Genomic DNA, 16,392 nt, shown 5'->3' on the forward strand with positions numbered 1-16,392 from the left:
GACCCAGGTGGGAGCAGCAGAGAGATACCTGCTGAAGATGGACACGCCGAGGTTTATTTTCAGACAGTGTGGCTGTGAGGAAACAGAGAGCAGATAAGGATTACACCAAGGTTTTTGGCCAGAACCACTGGGAGATGGTGTTGCCATTTACAGGAAGGAAGTCTTTGGGAAGAGTAGGTTTGGGGGAAATCAAGATTTTGCTTTCAAAGCTGAAGATGTTATTAAACATCCAAATGACATTGTCAAGTAGACAGTTGGAAATGGTGACAGGATCCTTTGTTAAGTTGCTGTGTTTTTATTGTGGTTTTAATTAACTCGCTTTCCTAGAACAGCAAGAAATGCCTGAGGCACAACAGATAGTAAATCTAAAAATGCCCCAGGATCAGCTGTGGTCTGTGGTGTGGCCTGTAACGTTTGTGTGCTGTGTTCAGGTCACAGTGAGGGCGGGGCCTGCCATCTGCATGGAGATGAATGACGAGTCTCCACCCAGCTCCCCCCCCCCCCCACACACACACACACACAGAGCACACACACAGTGCCATAGAGCAGGGATAGGCTTGGGCGACAAAGTTTTTACATATTAGCAGTTTTGCCCTGTTTATCTTAAATCGAGTGGTGGAGTAAGCTTGTTTGACACTTATGATGGAGGACTTGAGTATAAGATGAATGCCCCAGACATGCCCAGGAATGTGACGGGTGCGGACTCCCTAGTTGGGCAGGTTGTTAGCCAGGCATTTGTGTGGGAAGTGGGAGAGGGACAGAAAGAGGGGCTGGAGCCTGAATGGTTTGTGAGCTGGGAAAGGAAACAAGTCCAGGTTTCTTGTGTTGTTGTTTTTTTGTTGTTGTTGTTGTTTTTGGTGTGTGTGTGTGTGTGTGTGTGTGTATGTGTGTGTGTGTATGTGTGTGTGTGTGTTTTGTTTTTTAGTATCACCGACTTTTCAGGAGCCTTCGTAATGCTCTCTTCTTAAGTTAAACGACTCCTTTCTGAATAGCAGTCTTTCTTCCAAGACAATAGTTATTGATCCATCAGACCTAGTATTGGGGTTTAAAGGTGCTCATTTGCCTTAAAATAAAATGGCAGCCAGTAACATTTCTCAAATCAAAGTTGTTTTCTGTAATTTAAAAAATAGGTTTCAATGAATTCAGCCCTTGAGTTGAAATTGCGGAGATAATTGGCTTACAAGCAAAAATGGCTGCCTGTCAACTAAAAATCACATGGGCATGTGTCCCTACGATTTATGCTAGGTGGGAACCAGCTGACCTCCACGTACGCTGGTGTGTGGCTTGTGGTTCTTTTATCATTTATGCAAACAGATGCATTTTCTTAGTCTAATGGAGATGGAAGCTGTGCTCCCCATCAACAATAACGGTTCCCACTTATCAAGTGCTGTGTGCTCTACCAGCCTGGCCTTACTTGTTCCCACTTTGAGGTTTTGTGCGATAATACTTTTCATCCTCTCTGTTTCGACATTATTTCCTCGTTTACAAAAACATTGTCACAACTCCTGTGTGATTCCAGCCTCTCTGGAATTGTATCTGATGGGGTTCACTAGCTCCATTTTACAGGTGGACAAGCTGAGCTGGGGGAAAGTTCAGCTCTTTGCTTGCAGTTCACACAGCCAAGAGAAGGCAAAGAAGACACGGACCTGGACCCAAGCATGTGCTCTTTCTGCTGCATCACACACAGACTGAGACCCATTCTTCACGGAGAAGGAGGGAGACATTCTTAAATTCTCGCCCTTTGTTCATGAAGGTTCTTGGACCAGACATAGCAAGCAGGACTGGCCGGATAAATGGACGCAACCAGCAGACTACTCAGGTTGCGTTCCTTTACCTCTCTTGTCCAGGAGCAGATAAAAGGCACTCAGTAACGTTGGCCACAGAGATGAGTTTAGTTGCTAAGTGGTATTGGCCTTGAAAGGATTTAAGGAAAAAGAGAATAATGACTGGAAGATAAAGGCGATTACCAATTCTCTCCCTTCATTAAGATGGTATCAAGGGCAGCATGATAAGACAAGCACAGAGCAGCTGTTCTTACCGAGAACAGAACATAATTCCCTCCTAATTGTAAGCCTCCTTTCCGCACTTTTTTTGAGTGGGAAAATCAGTAGTCCCCCCTCCCCTCTCCCCCCACGCCCCACCATATACACTCCTCTCTCTATTCTTAAATCTGCCCAGGTAGTGGATGGTAACAGTTTAGCTTTCTATAGTTTTTTCCTTTGCTTAGGCTACATGTATAGATATATCAAGAGGTTTGGGGTTTTGTTTTATAAAAATATGACTGTTCTATTATATATTTTATTTTACAAGTATCTTCGTTTGTTTAATATATTATGGTCACATCTCTAAGGTATTCCTAATAGCTGTGTAATATGCCACAGGGATCTAATCTATTCAACCCTTCTTCTGTTGGCAGGCAGACAGGTACAGGCAGACCGCGTGTTTCCAGGTCTCTGCTTCTGGAAACCGTGGCAAAGAACACGTATCTTTACCTTTTGTTTCTCCTCTTCTCTTTCATGCATCATTAAGAATCTTGATATTAAAGCCCATTTCTTCCTAACATTTGCCTGGCAGCTGGCACCCAACCGGGATCTGAGGTGTGGTCCTTACGGCTGTCCTCTCATGCTGGTAATTCCAGCACCTGGACCTTGCAGACCACATTGACGGCCGGAGCCCCTACTTCCTGCTGTCAGCCTGTGTTTAAAGTGGGAGCCCGTGGGATACACTGCCTGTTGCAGCTGCAGGAGGGCCGGTTCTGTCATGTGGGACAGCTGGGTGAAGAAACTTGGATTTTGCTGTGGGCTTTTTAAAAAAAATTGTTATTTTTACAACTGTCTTAAAACTAGATGTGATCTGAACAAAGGGTTTGTAAAATGTGAATTCAGAGGGGAAGAAAAGACAGCACAACCAGGGTCCTTTAAATACTGCTTGATCTGAAGTCCCTGGTGCGGTTAGGGGGTGCGAAATTGGTGGTGAAGGATGGTGCAGAGGTGCCTAATTAATATTAATAATCCTCTGTGGTTCCCCTTCCTGTCTGTTGAGAAGAGGGAAGAGCAGGTGAGTGCAACTGGCTGTCAGCAAAGCCTGACCGGAAAGGGACCTTCCTGAAGATGTCAGCCGGGGCCAGGTTGTCACAGTCATCCTCTGGCTCCTCTGATGCCAGCCAGGCTGTGCTAAAGAGGAAGCCAGTGCCTGTCTCATCCCCTCTCCAAGCCTCACACCCTCACGTGGAAAACAAAAGCGTTGGACTAGGCCCTTCTAGCTCTAGTTCAACCCAGCAGCCATTCGTCACCTACTCGCTGTCTGCAAGGCACAGGGCTGGGCGTGTGGATGCGCCACTCATAGCGCCTTCACTCCCTGTCTTTCCAGGCTGTTCTGAGTCTGTCTTCATCTCACACTCACAGGCAGTGAGGGAAAGTTATCCTCTGTTACTGCTTATATTATTTGTCTGCTCCCCCATCTCACTCTGTATCCCATGGGACAGGGACAACAGCTTGTTCCTCCCCATTGTAATCCCAGGGCATAGCATAGTGTGTGTCACATAGTAGGTGCTCAGTAAACATTTCTGGAATACACAAACGATTGAGAATAAGGAAATGAGAATGCTTTGAGCCATGAACTGGCTGAGGTCTGGGGTACCAAGAGTGGGATACATGACTACAAGAGCAAAACTCTTACTGAAGCCTCGTGCTCTTTCCTGGGATGGCCACCCCAGACTCCAAGAGAATTGAAGTTAGCATGCTCTGCTGTGAGTTCTCCACACTGACTCCTCTGCCTCCAAGGACAGAGCTAGCTACTTCTTCCTCCACAGGGCTGTGGTGTTACCATTCTCATGGTGTTACCATCCCCCTTTCCCAGATAAGGAAACTGAGGCTCAGCAAGGGATGGAACCTAACCCTGGGTCTCACAGCTGGGGGGTGGCGGTCAGGATTTGAACCCAAGTCCAGGCACAGACAATGTCAGGTTTGTTGGCTGGAATCAAATGTGTTTTATAGTTCCCTTCTAAATGGTTGGATTTTTCTATTTCAAAGTTGATGCAGAGGGAAGATTTTTGCAACGCTTCCCTCTGATTTTGACTTCTTTTCTTTTATATTCTAGTGTTCCCGCAGTGTGCCCCGAGGGCGCATCTTAAGGGCCAGTGTATTAATTTCATCTTTGTGTTCCAAGAGTTCAGAACCCTTTAGGGAATGTTAAATTGGGGCCCGCTCTGTCACAAATGAGCTCGGTCAGCTCCTAGTCCTCCACTGCCTCCCGCGCCCACCGCCCAGGCTGCTTTCTCCGAGTCAGTGAATGAGCAGCGCTCTCTTCCTGCAGCTGGAAAGAGAGGCTGCGCCTTCAGGTTGGAGACAACTCCCGGGAGCAGGAGTTTCTGCCTCTGCCCTTCAGAAGGCACCATTAGGTCCAAAACAGGTTCATTCCACTGAAAGGCTTAAAGAGCATCCAGTTGCATCAGCAGGGATTCTCTCAGTTACAAGTGACAGAAACCTAACTCCAGCTGACTTAAGGAAAGAAAATGTATCGGCTCGTGTAACTGAAAAGGCCAGGAGTAGACCTTGACTTCAGCCATGGCTGGGTTCAGGTCCCTAAGTGATGCCAGCAGGAACCCCTCTCTCCAACTCTTGGCTCTGTTTTCTATTCTGTCAATCATTTTAAGACAGGGGACCGTCTACATGGTGGCCCCAGGCAGACCAGACTTGTATCCTCGCATGCTGGGTCTCAGCTGAAAAGAGCTTACCTCGCTCCCAGTTGTCTCAGCAAAGATTTACTCTGATTTACCGGTGCCCGTCCTTGAACCCATCACTGTGGCTGGGGAGCTGCAATGCTCTGATCGGCTGAGCCAGGCTCCCTTGCTCATCCTCAAGGAAAGCAAGGATCTCCCCCCCAAACCTTATAGAAATGAGGGGTGGGAGATCCCCCGTGGAAAGTCAGGATGTTATTGCCATAAGACTAGGAAGACAGGAATAGGAGAGGGGATACAGAGCAGGCACACAGCCTTGCCATTGCTCAGTGCAGCCCCCTTATTGACACAAGTAAGGCCCAGCGAGAAGACTGGCATTGTTGCATGCGGAGCAGACACTAGAGGCAGGACTTCAGGCTCCTACTTAGTTCCCTCAATTTTTGGTTTTGATCTATTTGTTCTTTTTGCTTACATAATTAATAGCATTGACACACTATCCCTGTAAGAACATAACACGGCCGAAACCGGTTTGGCTCAATGGATAGAGCGTTGGTCTGCGGACTGAAGGGTCCCAGGTTCGATTCCGGTCAAGGGCATGTACATTGGCTGCGGGCACATCCCTGGTGGGGGGGTGTGCAGGAGGCAGCTGGTCGATGATTCTCTCTCATCGATGTTTCTAGCTCTCTATCCCTCTCCCTTCCTCTCTGTAAAAAAAAAATCAATAAAATATATTTAAAAAAAAAAGAACATAATACGTATGAAGGGCAGATGGGTTTAAATCCAGGCTCCAGCCCTTACCAGCTATTTGACCTTAACCGGTTACTTAACTTCTCGCTGCCTTGTCTACTCTTTGTAATGGAGGCAATGACAGTCCCTGCCTCCTAAGAGCATTATGACTGTGAAATGACATTAATCCCGCCAAAGTGCTTAGAACATTACCTGGCATAATGGGAATCCTGAACAGATAGTTTCTCCTATCACCATTGTCATCTTCCACCTTATTTGGCAACTGCTTATCAGTATTCTATAGTTTGAATTTTCACATTTATTGAAACTTTCCCTATTGATGTACATTCATTTTGTACTCCTTTCACTGCTTCAGTGTGTGTCGGGGAACACCCCCGATCGTGCCTTGCTGACCTCGTGCTCTGCACCCCTAACTTAACCTCGCCCTGTCAGAGTAGGGACCTTACCAGGCTGTGTGTGACCAGATGATGGTGGGAGTGCTTGTGCAAAGGGCAGAATGTTCTTCACTCAGGTCTTAGTTGTAAGGTGCTCTTGTTTTATGGCGCCATCTGGGGCCAGAGATCCTGAGCCAAGAGGACGTCCAGATTGTGCGCTGGAAGGTTCCCCATGTCACTGCTTTGACCCTCTGCAAGGGCATCGCTCTATCTGGTCCTGCCCAAGGATGGGCCCAGGAAGCCATGCTGCATCTGGGAACCCACAAAGATTTGGATGTCGTGTTGCAGAAGCAGGTATACGTTCAGAGAAGAGGGCAGAGGTCCGCCGCAGGTGGGCGCGTTGGGCAGGACGCTGCTGCCATTATCCGTTGTCCTTCAGCTTTTCTGCGTTTTCCAGACTTTTACTCTGAGCAGTTAACAGTTTTATCAAGAAACACACACACATATAAGTGTTATTTTAAGTAGGCAGTATCTATATTTGAGTCCTAGATCCAAGTCACTTACCTGTCTGGGCTCTGTTTTCCGTGTGGGAAATGGGGTGAGCACTCCCTCGTTCATCTCCCTCCTCGGGGGCTGGTGCCGATTTAGAGGAGAGAGAAGGGAGAGTGCTTTGGGAACCATCAGGCACAATGCACCGCGGGGAGGCAGAGGTTATTGTTGTCTGATCACAGCCAAACTGAGCCGCTTTCATGGGCAGCAGTGCCCTAGTTTCCCCTTCCTGGAGACCACATTCCCTGGGCTGCTGTCTGAAGGCTTCGGCGAGGGGATGCGCTGTGTTCACCATACACAAAGGAGCTGGGCATAGGCCACCAGCCAGTGTGGACGTCTCAAGACACAGCGTGCAGACAGGTCTTAAAGGGGACTGCTAAGTGGGAGGGGGGGTCCACTGTGGCTCTGGCAAAGGTGGGTGGCGGGGCTTTTGGCAACAGGAAGGTGGCCAGTGGCCTGGTCTGTGGAACTAAGTTTCCTGCCGGACACTGGAGGGATTCATGTCAGCATGCCACACAATTATTTTTATTTAAACAAAGAGCCTCTACTAAGCTGGGACCAAACTACTGACTAGTGCCAATGGCGAAAGTCAAAATGCCATTTTTTGTCTATTTAGTAATTAAATGGATGGATGGATGGATGGATGGATGGATGGATGGATGGATGGGTGGGTGGGTGGATGGATGGGTAGAGAGAAGAGGGAGAAAAAGAGAGGAGACCAAGAGAAGAAAAAAAGGCACATGTTCAGGCTTATCATTCAAGCTGAGCCTTTAGTTGAGTTCTGAGTAATCTTTAGTTCCAGGACTGGATTAGATTAGAAGTGAATTTAGTCTGTTGCAGCCTTGTCTACTTCCCTTACTATACGATGCTGGTCATGTTAACTACCGGCAGGCTGTGGGGCCCCGCTCTGGGGTTTCAGAGAGCCAGGGCTCTCCACTGGGTAATAGCTCTATTGTATTTCACCCCTTGGACTCCAGGCAATTTATGACAGCTAACCCCCTCAACCCGCCCCATGCTGCTTCAGTCACGCCAGCCTCCTGTGAAATTGGATGGAAGGCAGGACCTTTTGTAGCAAACTAGATGTCACCTGTTTTTCTTGGCCACAAAAGACCCAGCTGAGTTAAGGGGAAGGGATTTTTTAAAGAAAAAAAGTGCTTCCGTTTATTTTTGAAGGCGGATAGAGTGAAGTTGGAGAAGGCTGGCTGAAATGATCAAAGGGATGAAAGAGGTGAGGAAAGGGGAGGCGAGGGGCTATATGAGGCCTGGATATAAAGAGTCCAGCCGGGTGGAAGAGCACGAGGGGACATGCAAGAATTCCAGAGTCCCAAGGGGAAAGAGAGGGGCTGGCTTCTCCTTCCAAACCGGGCTTCCAGAACCAGAGGAGTTCGTTCACACGGCTGCACCTGAGCTCACCGCCAGAATCCAAGAGTTTAATCCTCTGCCCCAGCCTCCCTCGGTGCCTCCAGCGGAGAGAATTTGAAACTCATGAACCCTGGCCCACTTTTTCTCCCAACATTTCTTTCTGAAAATTATCCGACATACAGACAAGTTGAAAGAATTGTACGCTGAAAGCGCAAGTTCCCACCATTTAGATTCTGCAATTTAAAAAAAAAAGAGAGAGAGACTTAGGAGACACATTAGCTAAAGGCAGAATATGAGCCTTGTCTGGGTACTGATTTATATAAACCAACTGTAAAAAGGCACAAGAAGATCCAGGAAATTTGAACACCAACTAGGTATTTGATGATATTAAGGGACTCTGGCCATTCTTCTGGGTGTTCTAATGATGTTAAAGGCCCACTGAGGCAGGGCCTTCCGCCCTCCAGCTTGCCCTAGGGCTGCTAGAGAGCAGAGGAGAAAATGCCCCTTTCCCGGTAGAGCCCAGGGAGGGACAGGGAGAGGCCCAGTGTATTCTTCGGAACTCATGCATAAATGGTTTGCCCTCCATTGGGGAGGAGTGTGCGGGGAGGGGGGGTGGGGTAGAGTTACTGACGGGCTGTCCTCCACATGGAGTCTTGAGGATGGGCACCACGTTCCAATCATGATCGAGGCTGAAACGAGTTCATGCGTGGACAGCACTCAATCCCAGTGCTGCTCCATCAGCATTGGCTGTCGTCGTTTTGGGTCTCGTATACTTACCCCTGTGGAGTACGTGCCCAGGGGTTGGAGGCAGGCCTTCAGGATGCCAAGGAGGAGAAGGTTCTGCAGTGACAGAGGTGTCTCCGGCTTTCACTTCTTCCCGAAAGGCTGGAGAAGAAGGGGATTTGCAGTTGGCCGAACCACATGCCTGCGTTCTCTTGACAACTGTCCTCTCCCTGTCCCCCGTGTGTCTCTCTAGCTGCAACAGCAAGCGCTACCTGGAGACGCTCCCCAACACCAGCATCATCATCCCCTTCCACAATGAGGGCTGGTCCTCCCTGCTGCGCACCGTCCACAGCGTGCTGAACCGCTCGCCCCCGGAGCTGATCGCCGAGATTGTGCTGGTTGACGACTTCAGTGATCGAGGTAGGGCCATCCACCCAGTTCCTGCCCTCCATGCTCCAACCAGGGACTTGCTTGCCACGGGGGTGGCAGGTTTTCCTGCCTTCCGCAGCACCAACATAGTCTCCACTTACCAGTGCTTGCTGTGACTGGCACGCACACGAACCTGGCACGTACGCATTATCTTGTTGCATCCTCGCGGCAACCCATGACGTAGGTTCTATTCTTACCCCATTGGTAGCACTGTAGAAAGGCATTAAGCTGCAAACAACAGAAAACTTGGTAAACAGCAGTTCAAACCAGTAAGGGGTTACTTCATTTATTTATTCAATCATTTGTTTTATAATGAGATTCGGGATTGGCACAGCTGCTCAAGGCTATCATCCAAGAACCAACCAGGCTTCTCTCTTTCCGCTTCCTCCTCCTCATGGTCACAAAATGGCTGCTGTGCCTCAGGAAGAAGGAGGAAGGGCGAAGAGGACAAGGTCTCCCCCTTCCAAGGCTTTGCCTTCTTACCCAGGAAAGTCTTCTTATTCAGGAGAGGCGTTTGTCCACAACTCTAGCATTGGGCACCCCTATCTGCCAGGGTGGCTGGGCCATGGGGGCGCTTTGGTTTGGGGCCTCTCTAGTGGAGGCAGGAAGGGGAGCAGTGGGTTAGAGAAGGAGTTAAGTGAGCCCCTTACAGTATCTGCCACACCATTTAACAGATGAGAAAACTGGGGCTCGCAGGTTAAGTGACTTACCTTTGGTCACACAGCTCTTAAGTGGTGATGTGACCAAACCATGCCTGCCTGACCCCAAGCGTGATCTCACCCACTAGACCACACTGCCCTGCAGCCAGTAGCCTCAAGCTTATTCTTTGCGTCAGAGGTTTCACCAGTTGCAACAAATCACGAGAAATCCTTTCGTCTGCTCACCTTCTTGTAGAGGCACTAATACATAGTGAAGCGGGGGTTCTAAGAACTCTCCAGAATAAGTAAGCAGACCTCCCTGTCAACCCATTTTCAATGCTACATTCTTAATTACATGCCTTTAGCACAGAGGCCTCAGTGGGATGTGTGAGTGTGTGTGAGAGTATGTGTGCACACACACAGACACACACACCCCTAGACACACGTATCAGAAAGCCTTCCCTAACTCTTGGCCTACACTCGTTCTCATGGGACCCTTTACTTTTCCTTATCACAGGCAGAACCAAATTGCAAATAAGTATACTGTGTACACATTATATGTGTAAGCATTGCCTGGTTGTATGTCCCCCCTACTAGACTGTACCTTCTAAGAGCAGGGGCCACCACATTGGTCTTGTTCACTCATCAAACATACACATTTGATGAGTGAATGAGCAGAGCTCTTTCCCTCTGTTCCCTTAATACTTGGCCACCATGGTTACCGCACCTTATGTGAGATTTACCTGTGTCCCTGAAGTGAGGTCCGTGAGTCCACTGAAGCCAGGGAGGGGTGTGTCTCCTTGTCTCCATAGCCCTGGTCGTTAGCAGATAGCCTGGCAGTAGTTACATCTTTGATCCTGTCCTCTCACTTATCAGATCTGTGACCTTGACCCAGTCACCTGACCTCTGTGCTTCAGTTCCCTCAGCTGTAAAATGGGACCACAACAGTACTTCCCTCTTCAGGGGCTGTGACTATTAAATGAACTATATGTAAAGTGCTTAGGATGGTGCCTGGCACGCAGTGACCCCTAGAAATTAACAAGCTTGGTGTTGTTACTGATATTTATGTCTGGTTGTCGGGGAGGGAGTCGGGGGTAAATGTACAGATGCGGAGGTGCAGGTGCAGCCTTCCGCTTTCTGTGGGTGAAAGCGCTTTGCGAATTGTAAAACACTGAACAAAGTTCTGTTGTCTCACCTCCCCCCTAAACTGTCTCCTGCCCATTCACCATGTAGGGGGCCATTTCCATGTGCCAGGCCCATACATCATCCCATTTGTTCTTGGCAGCAACCTGTGAGGGAGGCCCTGGGATGGTGAGTCTCTGGTGAGGGACCGGGGTTAAGTGTCTTGCCCAGAGTCACACAGCCAGTGAGCGGAACACCCAGGCCTGCGGGCTCAGAGCCCAGGACCCTTGCTCTGTGCTGTGTGCTGTTGAATCGGCTCCGACTCCTGGTGTTCCTGCAGAGGAGTGCTGTCCACCACGTCCTGTCCTCAGCAGCCCTGCTGGGCTCCTGCAGACGCCTGCCTGCGGCTCCTCTCGGGGAGTCAGCCTGGCTCATGTTTGGTCTTCCTCTTTTCCTGCCGCCGTCTAGTTTTCCCAGCATCATCGTCTTTTCCAAAGCACCCTGCCTCCTCGTGATGTGCCCAAAGAGGGGGCAGCTTCATTTTTGTCGTCTCTGCCTCCAGTGATGTTTCAGGCTTAATTTGCTCTGGGGCCCACTTCTTCATCTTTCTGGTGGTCCCGGGTATCCATAGAGCTCTCTTCCAACACCATAATCCAAATGAGTCCATTTTTCCCCTGTCTGCCTTCTTCACTGTTCAGTTTTCACATCTGTACGTAGTCCTTGGGAATACGAGGGTGTGGATGATCTCCGCCACGACCTTGTTCTCCCTCTCTTCTGCTTCCGTTGACCAGTCTCCTCTCCCGGCCTCGCCGTCTCCCAGTCTGGGCCAACCACCACAGGCCCAGGGCTTGCAGCCGGACAGTGAAAAGGAAGATAAGCGAGCGCATTGCCCATGTGATTACTGGGTTCCATGCACTCTGCTGCAGCATAAACCACTTCTGCTCCTTGGGGCGAGCACCCGAGCCTTCCTGCAGGCATGGCTGCCTGCTCCGAGCAGGCTCATTGCCAGGTCGTTCCTGAGGGTTGCACTCACTCGCTGGCTCTGTCGCTCCCACAGACACGGCAGGGCTCTCTGTCCCAGAGCACGCCAAGCTCCTTCCTGCCTGGGGATCTTCCCGTGCTGCTCCCTCCACCTGGACATCCTCTTCCCAGCTCTTCCCACGGCTGGCTCCTCTCGCACCATCTTCAGTTAGGTCTCCCGCCACTACCACTAGTCACTGTGCTGCATGTGTGATCACATGGCTGTTTGTTGACCTATTCATTGTCAGTCTTCCTCACTAGACCACTTGTGTTCTACAAGCAGGTGATGAATAACTGTTTGTGAATTAGTGAGTGAAATGAATGAATGAATGAATGAATGAGGAGGGAAGGAGAGAGGAAGGAACTGTATGGTAGCTACAATCACACACACAGAAAAACATCACTAGCCACAGGGTCATTTTCAGCCAGCGAGATAGATGTGGCTGTGGAAGATCCAGCAGTTTCTTCTGTGACTGATGCTGGCCCACATCTTTGTGTCCCTGTCACCTGTTTTCTGAAGCATCAGCTGTCCTGGGGGTGGTCCCACAGCCCTTAACAGGTCCCTCTCTGAGCATCACAAGGCATCAGCCCTCCAAAGGTAGAAGAAACCAAGCGTCAGCTAGATTAGAAGCAAGCATTTCTCCTTGTTCGATGATAAAAGAATTTCAAGGTCATCTAAGCTACTAGCTGTCGCCATGCACCTCGGAGCAGGTGAAGGCCCAGGAATGCCTCGGGGTATAGAAAGGTACGGAGAACCTTACAGGTGCAGGTGGGGTTCAGGGACCTCTCCTGGCATGGTCTGTATTTGGTTTCTGAAAATCATTCACTAAGAGGAGCTCTGTTGCTTTAAAATGTGTGGAAGTCACAGCTGTACCTCAGCCTGCTCATTTTACAAGTGGGAGACCCAAGGCCTGGAGCAGTGGGCAGGCTTAACTCGGAGCCACAGCTAGCTGGTTGCAGAGGAGACAAGACCCCCATCTGCAGGCTCCTAGAACAACCTTGTCCCTCCTCGCCTCATCTGGTTACCTGAAACAGCTGCAGAAGTGCATTACTCCTTTCTGTCCCCACGGACACTTCTCGATAAATTACTTTTCCATTGTATTAAACAGCAAACTTCCTGCTAAAAGGAGCTCATTATCCAGCACGGCCAGTCCTGGACTCTAATGGTTTGCACTTCTAATATTCCAATTTCCTGAATGTTATCCTCGGGGATAAAAATAACATGACCCTCCCTGTCACCCCCATAAAAACTTTCTTGAGAAAGATAAATCTTATAAGACTGACATTTCTGCAAGTGCATCTGTTTCTCCAGAGAGCAGAAATATTAATCCAGTGTGGTGCCATCCCCACACCCAATAAGATAGAGAGGAGACCAAATACTGTCCCATTTCACCGATGACAATGAAGACCAGCGTCCCTGATTGTTGCCCCATTTTCTCAATGAATCACGCATAGAACCCAGAGGAGAACTCTTAACCTCACTCCCCTCTGTCCTGCACATCGGCTGTCAGAGTTTGCAACCTGCATTTTTTCAGAAAAGCAATCATTATTCTTGTTTCAAGAAGCAATTCTCAAGGCAGCTTTGGAAGAAAACTTACTCAGCGGTGATTGTCTTGAAAATGAGATTTGGGAGAAACAATTTCAGAATTACGGAGAGGCTTGTCTCAAGTATGGCAGATATGGGCCATCGCGAAAGACATTTCTCTGGGCCCGGTGAGCAGTGGCAGTTCTCAGAGTTGAAATTCATAGACACTAACTTCAGGCTGGATTGGTGCTGCCTCGCAGAAGGCATTTTCCTCTGAAATGAGTCTCCTCCAGGATCCTCAGGGCAACTAATTGAAATTCAGCTAAGGGTCGAGACCTTGGGTAGGAGACAAAATTGGAGCGGATGAGTTCTTGAAATAAGATCCAGAGCTCTGTGCAGGCAGCACTGGGGACTCGCGTGGAGGCCGCCACGGACACCGGAAGAGCCCTGGCCGTGCTTACAAATAGGGCACTGCAGACCCAGGGCCTCAGAAGCTCTTCAGACGTGTGGGCTTTGCTTGAGGATGCGGAGGACACGGGGGTGTTTCTGCACTTGCGAGAGAGGTGAGGGTGTCGGGTAGCGGACCTGCCTCCAGGTCTCACTGCCCGGAGAGGAGATTTTTGTCAGGCAACACAAGAAAGCCCTTTGTTCATTTGTTTCTTTCTGTCCCTCTTCTTCCCTTCCCCACTTTTGAGCAGAGCTGGTTTTCTAGAAAAATTGGATATGTAGTCATGGGAAGGGTCATTGTCTTCGGATGAGCTACAGGCTGCCTGGGATGATGAGGTACAGAAATGAAAGGCTGTGGTATAACAAGCTCACTGACAGCATTTTCCCCAACTCCACTTCCTACCAACAAACAAACCAGCAAAAACGTACCCAGGGCCGGGCTCCCCAAAAGGAGCTTCTTAAGCAGGTACTTGCAGAGCTCCTGGTAGAGTGTTGGCACACAGTAAATGCTCAGTAAGTATCTTCATTTCAACGTGCCCCACTGAACCTGCCCCGTAAGCATCCATGCCTCGGTTCTTGTCATCTCTCTTAAACAACCTCCGTTTGCTTCCAGTGTGACCACCGCTGTTGAGTGGCCACCGCTTCCAATGTGACCACCGCTGTTGGGCTCACTTTATTGCTTGGGTTCTTTCAACCTAAGGTTGCTTGTTTTTCTCTACATCTGTCCTGATTTCATTCATAGCCATGCATTCAACAAAACTCATGAAGTGACTCTGCTGGACACGGCACTAGGTGCTGGGGGTACAGCAGGAATAAAATAGACTTCCCTTCAAAGGCTCTCACCCAGTAGGGCAGGCAGACATGGTAAGGGGCAGTCGTAAGGCCATGGTATATGTGCCAATCGGTGGAGGTCCAGGTGCTGTGGGGCACAGAGACGACTTCCCAGAGAAAATTTCTGCTGAACTCAATCCTGCGTGATAAGTAGACTTCCTCCCTGGGGTAGGGGAGGGGGAAGAAAGTTCCTGGCAGAGGGAACAGCCAGGAGTGCGGGCCAGGAATCAAGGAGAAAATGTTAACATTTAGGCTTCCCCTCCTCCCCCCCCCCCCCCCACACACACACACAATGTTTGTATGTTTGTTAGACTATTTTTAGAGCGATTTTACCCCTCCACACTCTATACGCACATAGACTGGCCCACACTGCCCCCTCCCTCATCAATGTCCTATACCTGCACTAGAGTGGTACATTTGTTACAACTGGTGAACCTGTGTTGACAAAAAATCCATAGTTTATATTAGGATTTACTCTTGGTGTTGTACACTTTATGGGTTTGGACAAATGTATACTGACATATAGCCACCATTATAGTATCATACAAAATTGTTTCACTGCCCTAAAAATCCTTGGTGCTTTGTCTACTCACCCCTCCCTCCCGCATAACCCCTGGCAACCATTCAGCTTTGAACTGTCTCCATAGTTTTGTCTTTTCCAGCATGCCTAATATAATTGGAATCATGCAGTATGCAGCCTTTTCAGACTGGCTTCTCTCACCTAGGAATATTCATTCAAGGTTCCCTCTTGCCTTTTTATGGCTTGTAGCTCATTTCCTTTTAGCACTGAATAATATTGCATTGTCTGGATGTTACCACAGTTTATCCATCCACGCTTCTACCGAAGGACATCTTGGTGGCTTCTAAGTTTTGGCAATTATGAAAAGCTGCTGTAAATATCTGTGTGCAGGTTTTTGTGTGCACATAAGTTTTCAGGTCACTAAGGTATGTATCCCAGTTGTGCAATTGCTGGATAAGAGTATGTTTAGTTGTGTAAGAATCTGTCACTCTGTCTCCCATCGGCATTGAACATGAGTTCTTGATGCTCCACACCCTCCCTAGCATTTGGTGGTGTCAGTATTTTGGATTTTTGCCATTCTAATAGGTGTGTAGTGGTAGCTCATCATTGTTTTAATTTGCAATTCCCTTATGACATTTGCTACTGAACATTTTTTTCACATGCTTATCTGCCATTTGTATATTTTCTTTGGTTCCCGGTGTCTTTTTATTTCCATTTTTCTTTTTCGTACCCTCCTAATCTCCCTCTAGTTTCATCCCACCTGAGGTGACTAATGCTAACAGTCTGGTGTGTACCATTCTAGATCGTCTGCATAATAATACTAACATGTAACCCCCATATAACAAGAGCTAAGACTTACTGAGCATTTACTGTGTGCTAAGTGCATTCACTCATTCATTGCCTCAGCACAACCACGAGTTCTATTATTCCCAGCATGAATACCACTTTTTCCTACTTAAAAAGGGTAGTGATATCTTCATCCCCATTTACAGATGAGAAAACTGAGATATAGAGAGGTTACGTGGCCAATGTGTACTTTAGCTCAAAGAGGCAGAGCCCTGATTTAAAACTATGCATTCTGATTCTAGAACCTTAACCCATAACCTTTACATGCTAGTTCCCCCTTTACTGGGATTGTCCTGTACACATTGTTCTTCTTCTTCTTCTTTTTTTTCTGCTAATGTATCACAGACATCTCTCGGGTCAACAGACAGAGAGCTAACTCGTCTGTTTTTTAATAGATAATATTTCATAATAGGAATCTACATTTAGTCCCTTTACATTGCAATTTGTGTAGTAGACATCCAGTCATATGTAACTTTTATATCCTGGTTTCTTTCATTTAACTTTCTCCAATCGTTTCCCCTTGTCATTATAAAGTGACTATTGCACCTCGCTTCCTCTGAGCATTTATAGTGAAGTAGAAA

General features: G+C 48.4%; 1 protein-coding gene across 1 annotated transcript in view; it reads left to right on the forward strand.

Moving 5' to 3' along the window:
* Window positions 1–16,392, forward strand: part of GALNT10 (polypeptide N-acetylgalactosaminyltransferase 10) — a 181,052-nt gene that overhangs the window by 93,855 nt on the left and 70,805 nt on the right. Inside the window, exon 4 of the mRNA XM_079770745.1 lies at window positions 8,687–8,853. Coding sequence (XP_079626871.1) covers window positions 8,687–8,853 — 167 coding nt within the window. The remainder of the gene's footprint in view (window positions 1–8,686; window positions 8,854–16,392) is intronic.

The sequence above is a fragment of the Cnephaeus nilssonii genome (assembly GCF_951640355.1).
Source record: "Cnephaeus nilssonii genome assembly, chromosome: 5".
Classification (NCBI taxonomy): Eukaryota; Metazoa; Chordata; class Mammalia; order Chiroptera; family Vespertilionidae; genus Cnephaeus; species Cnephaeus nilssonii.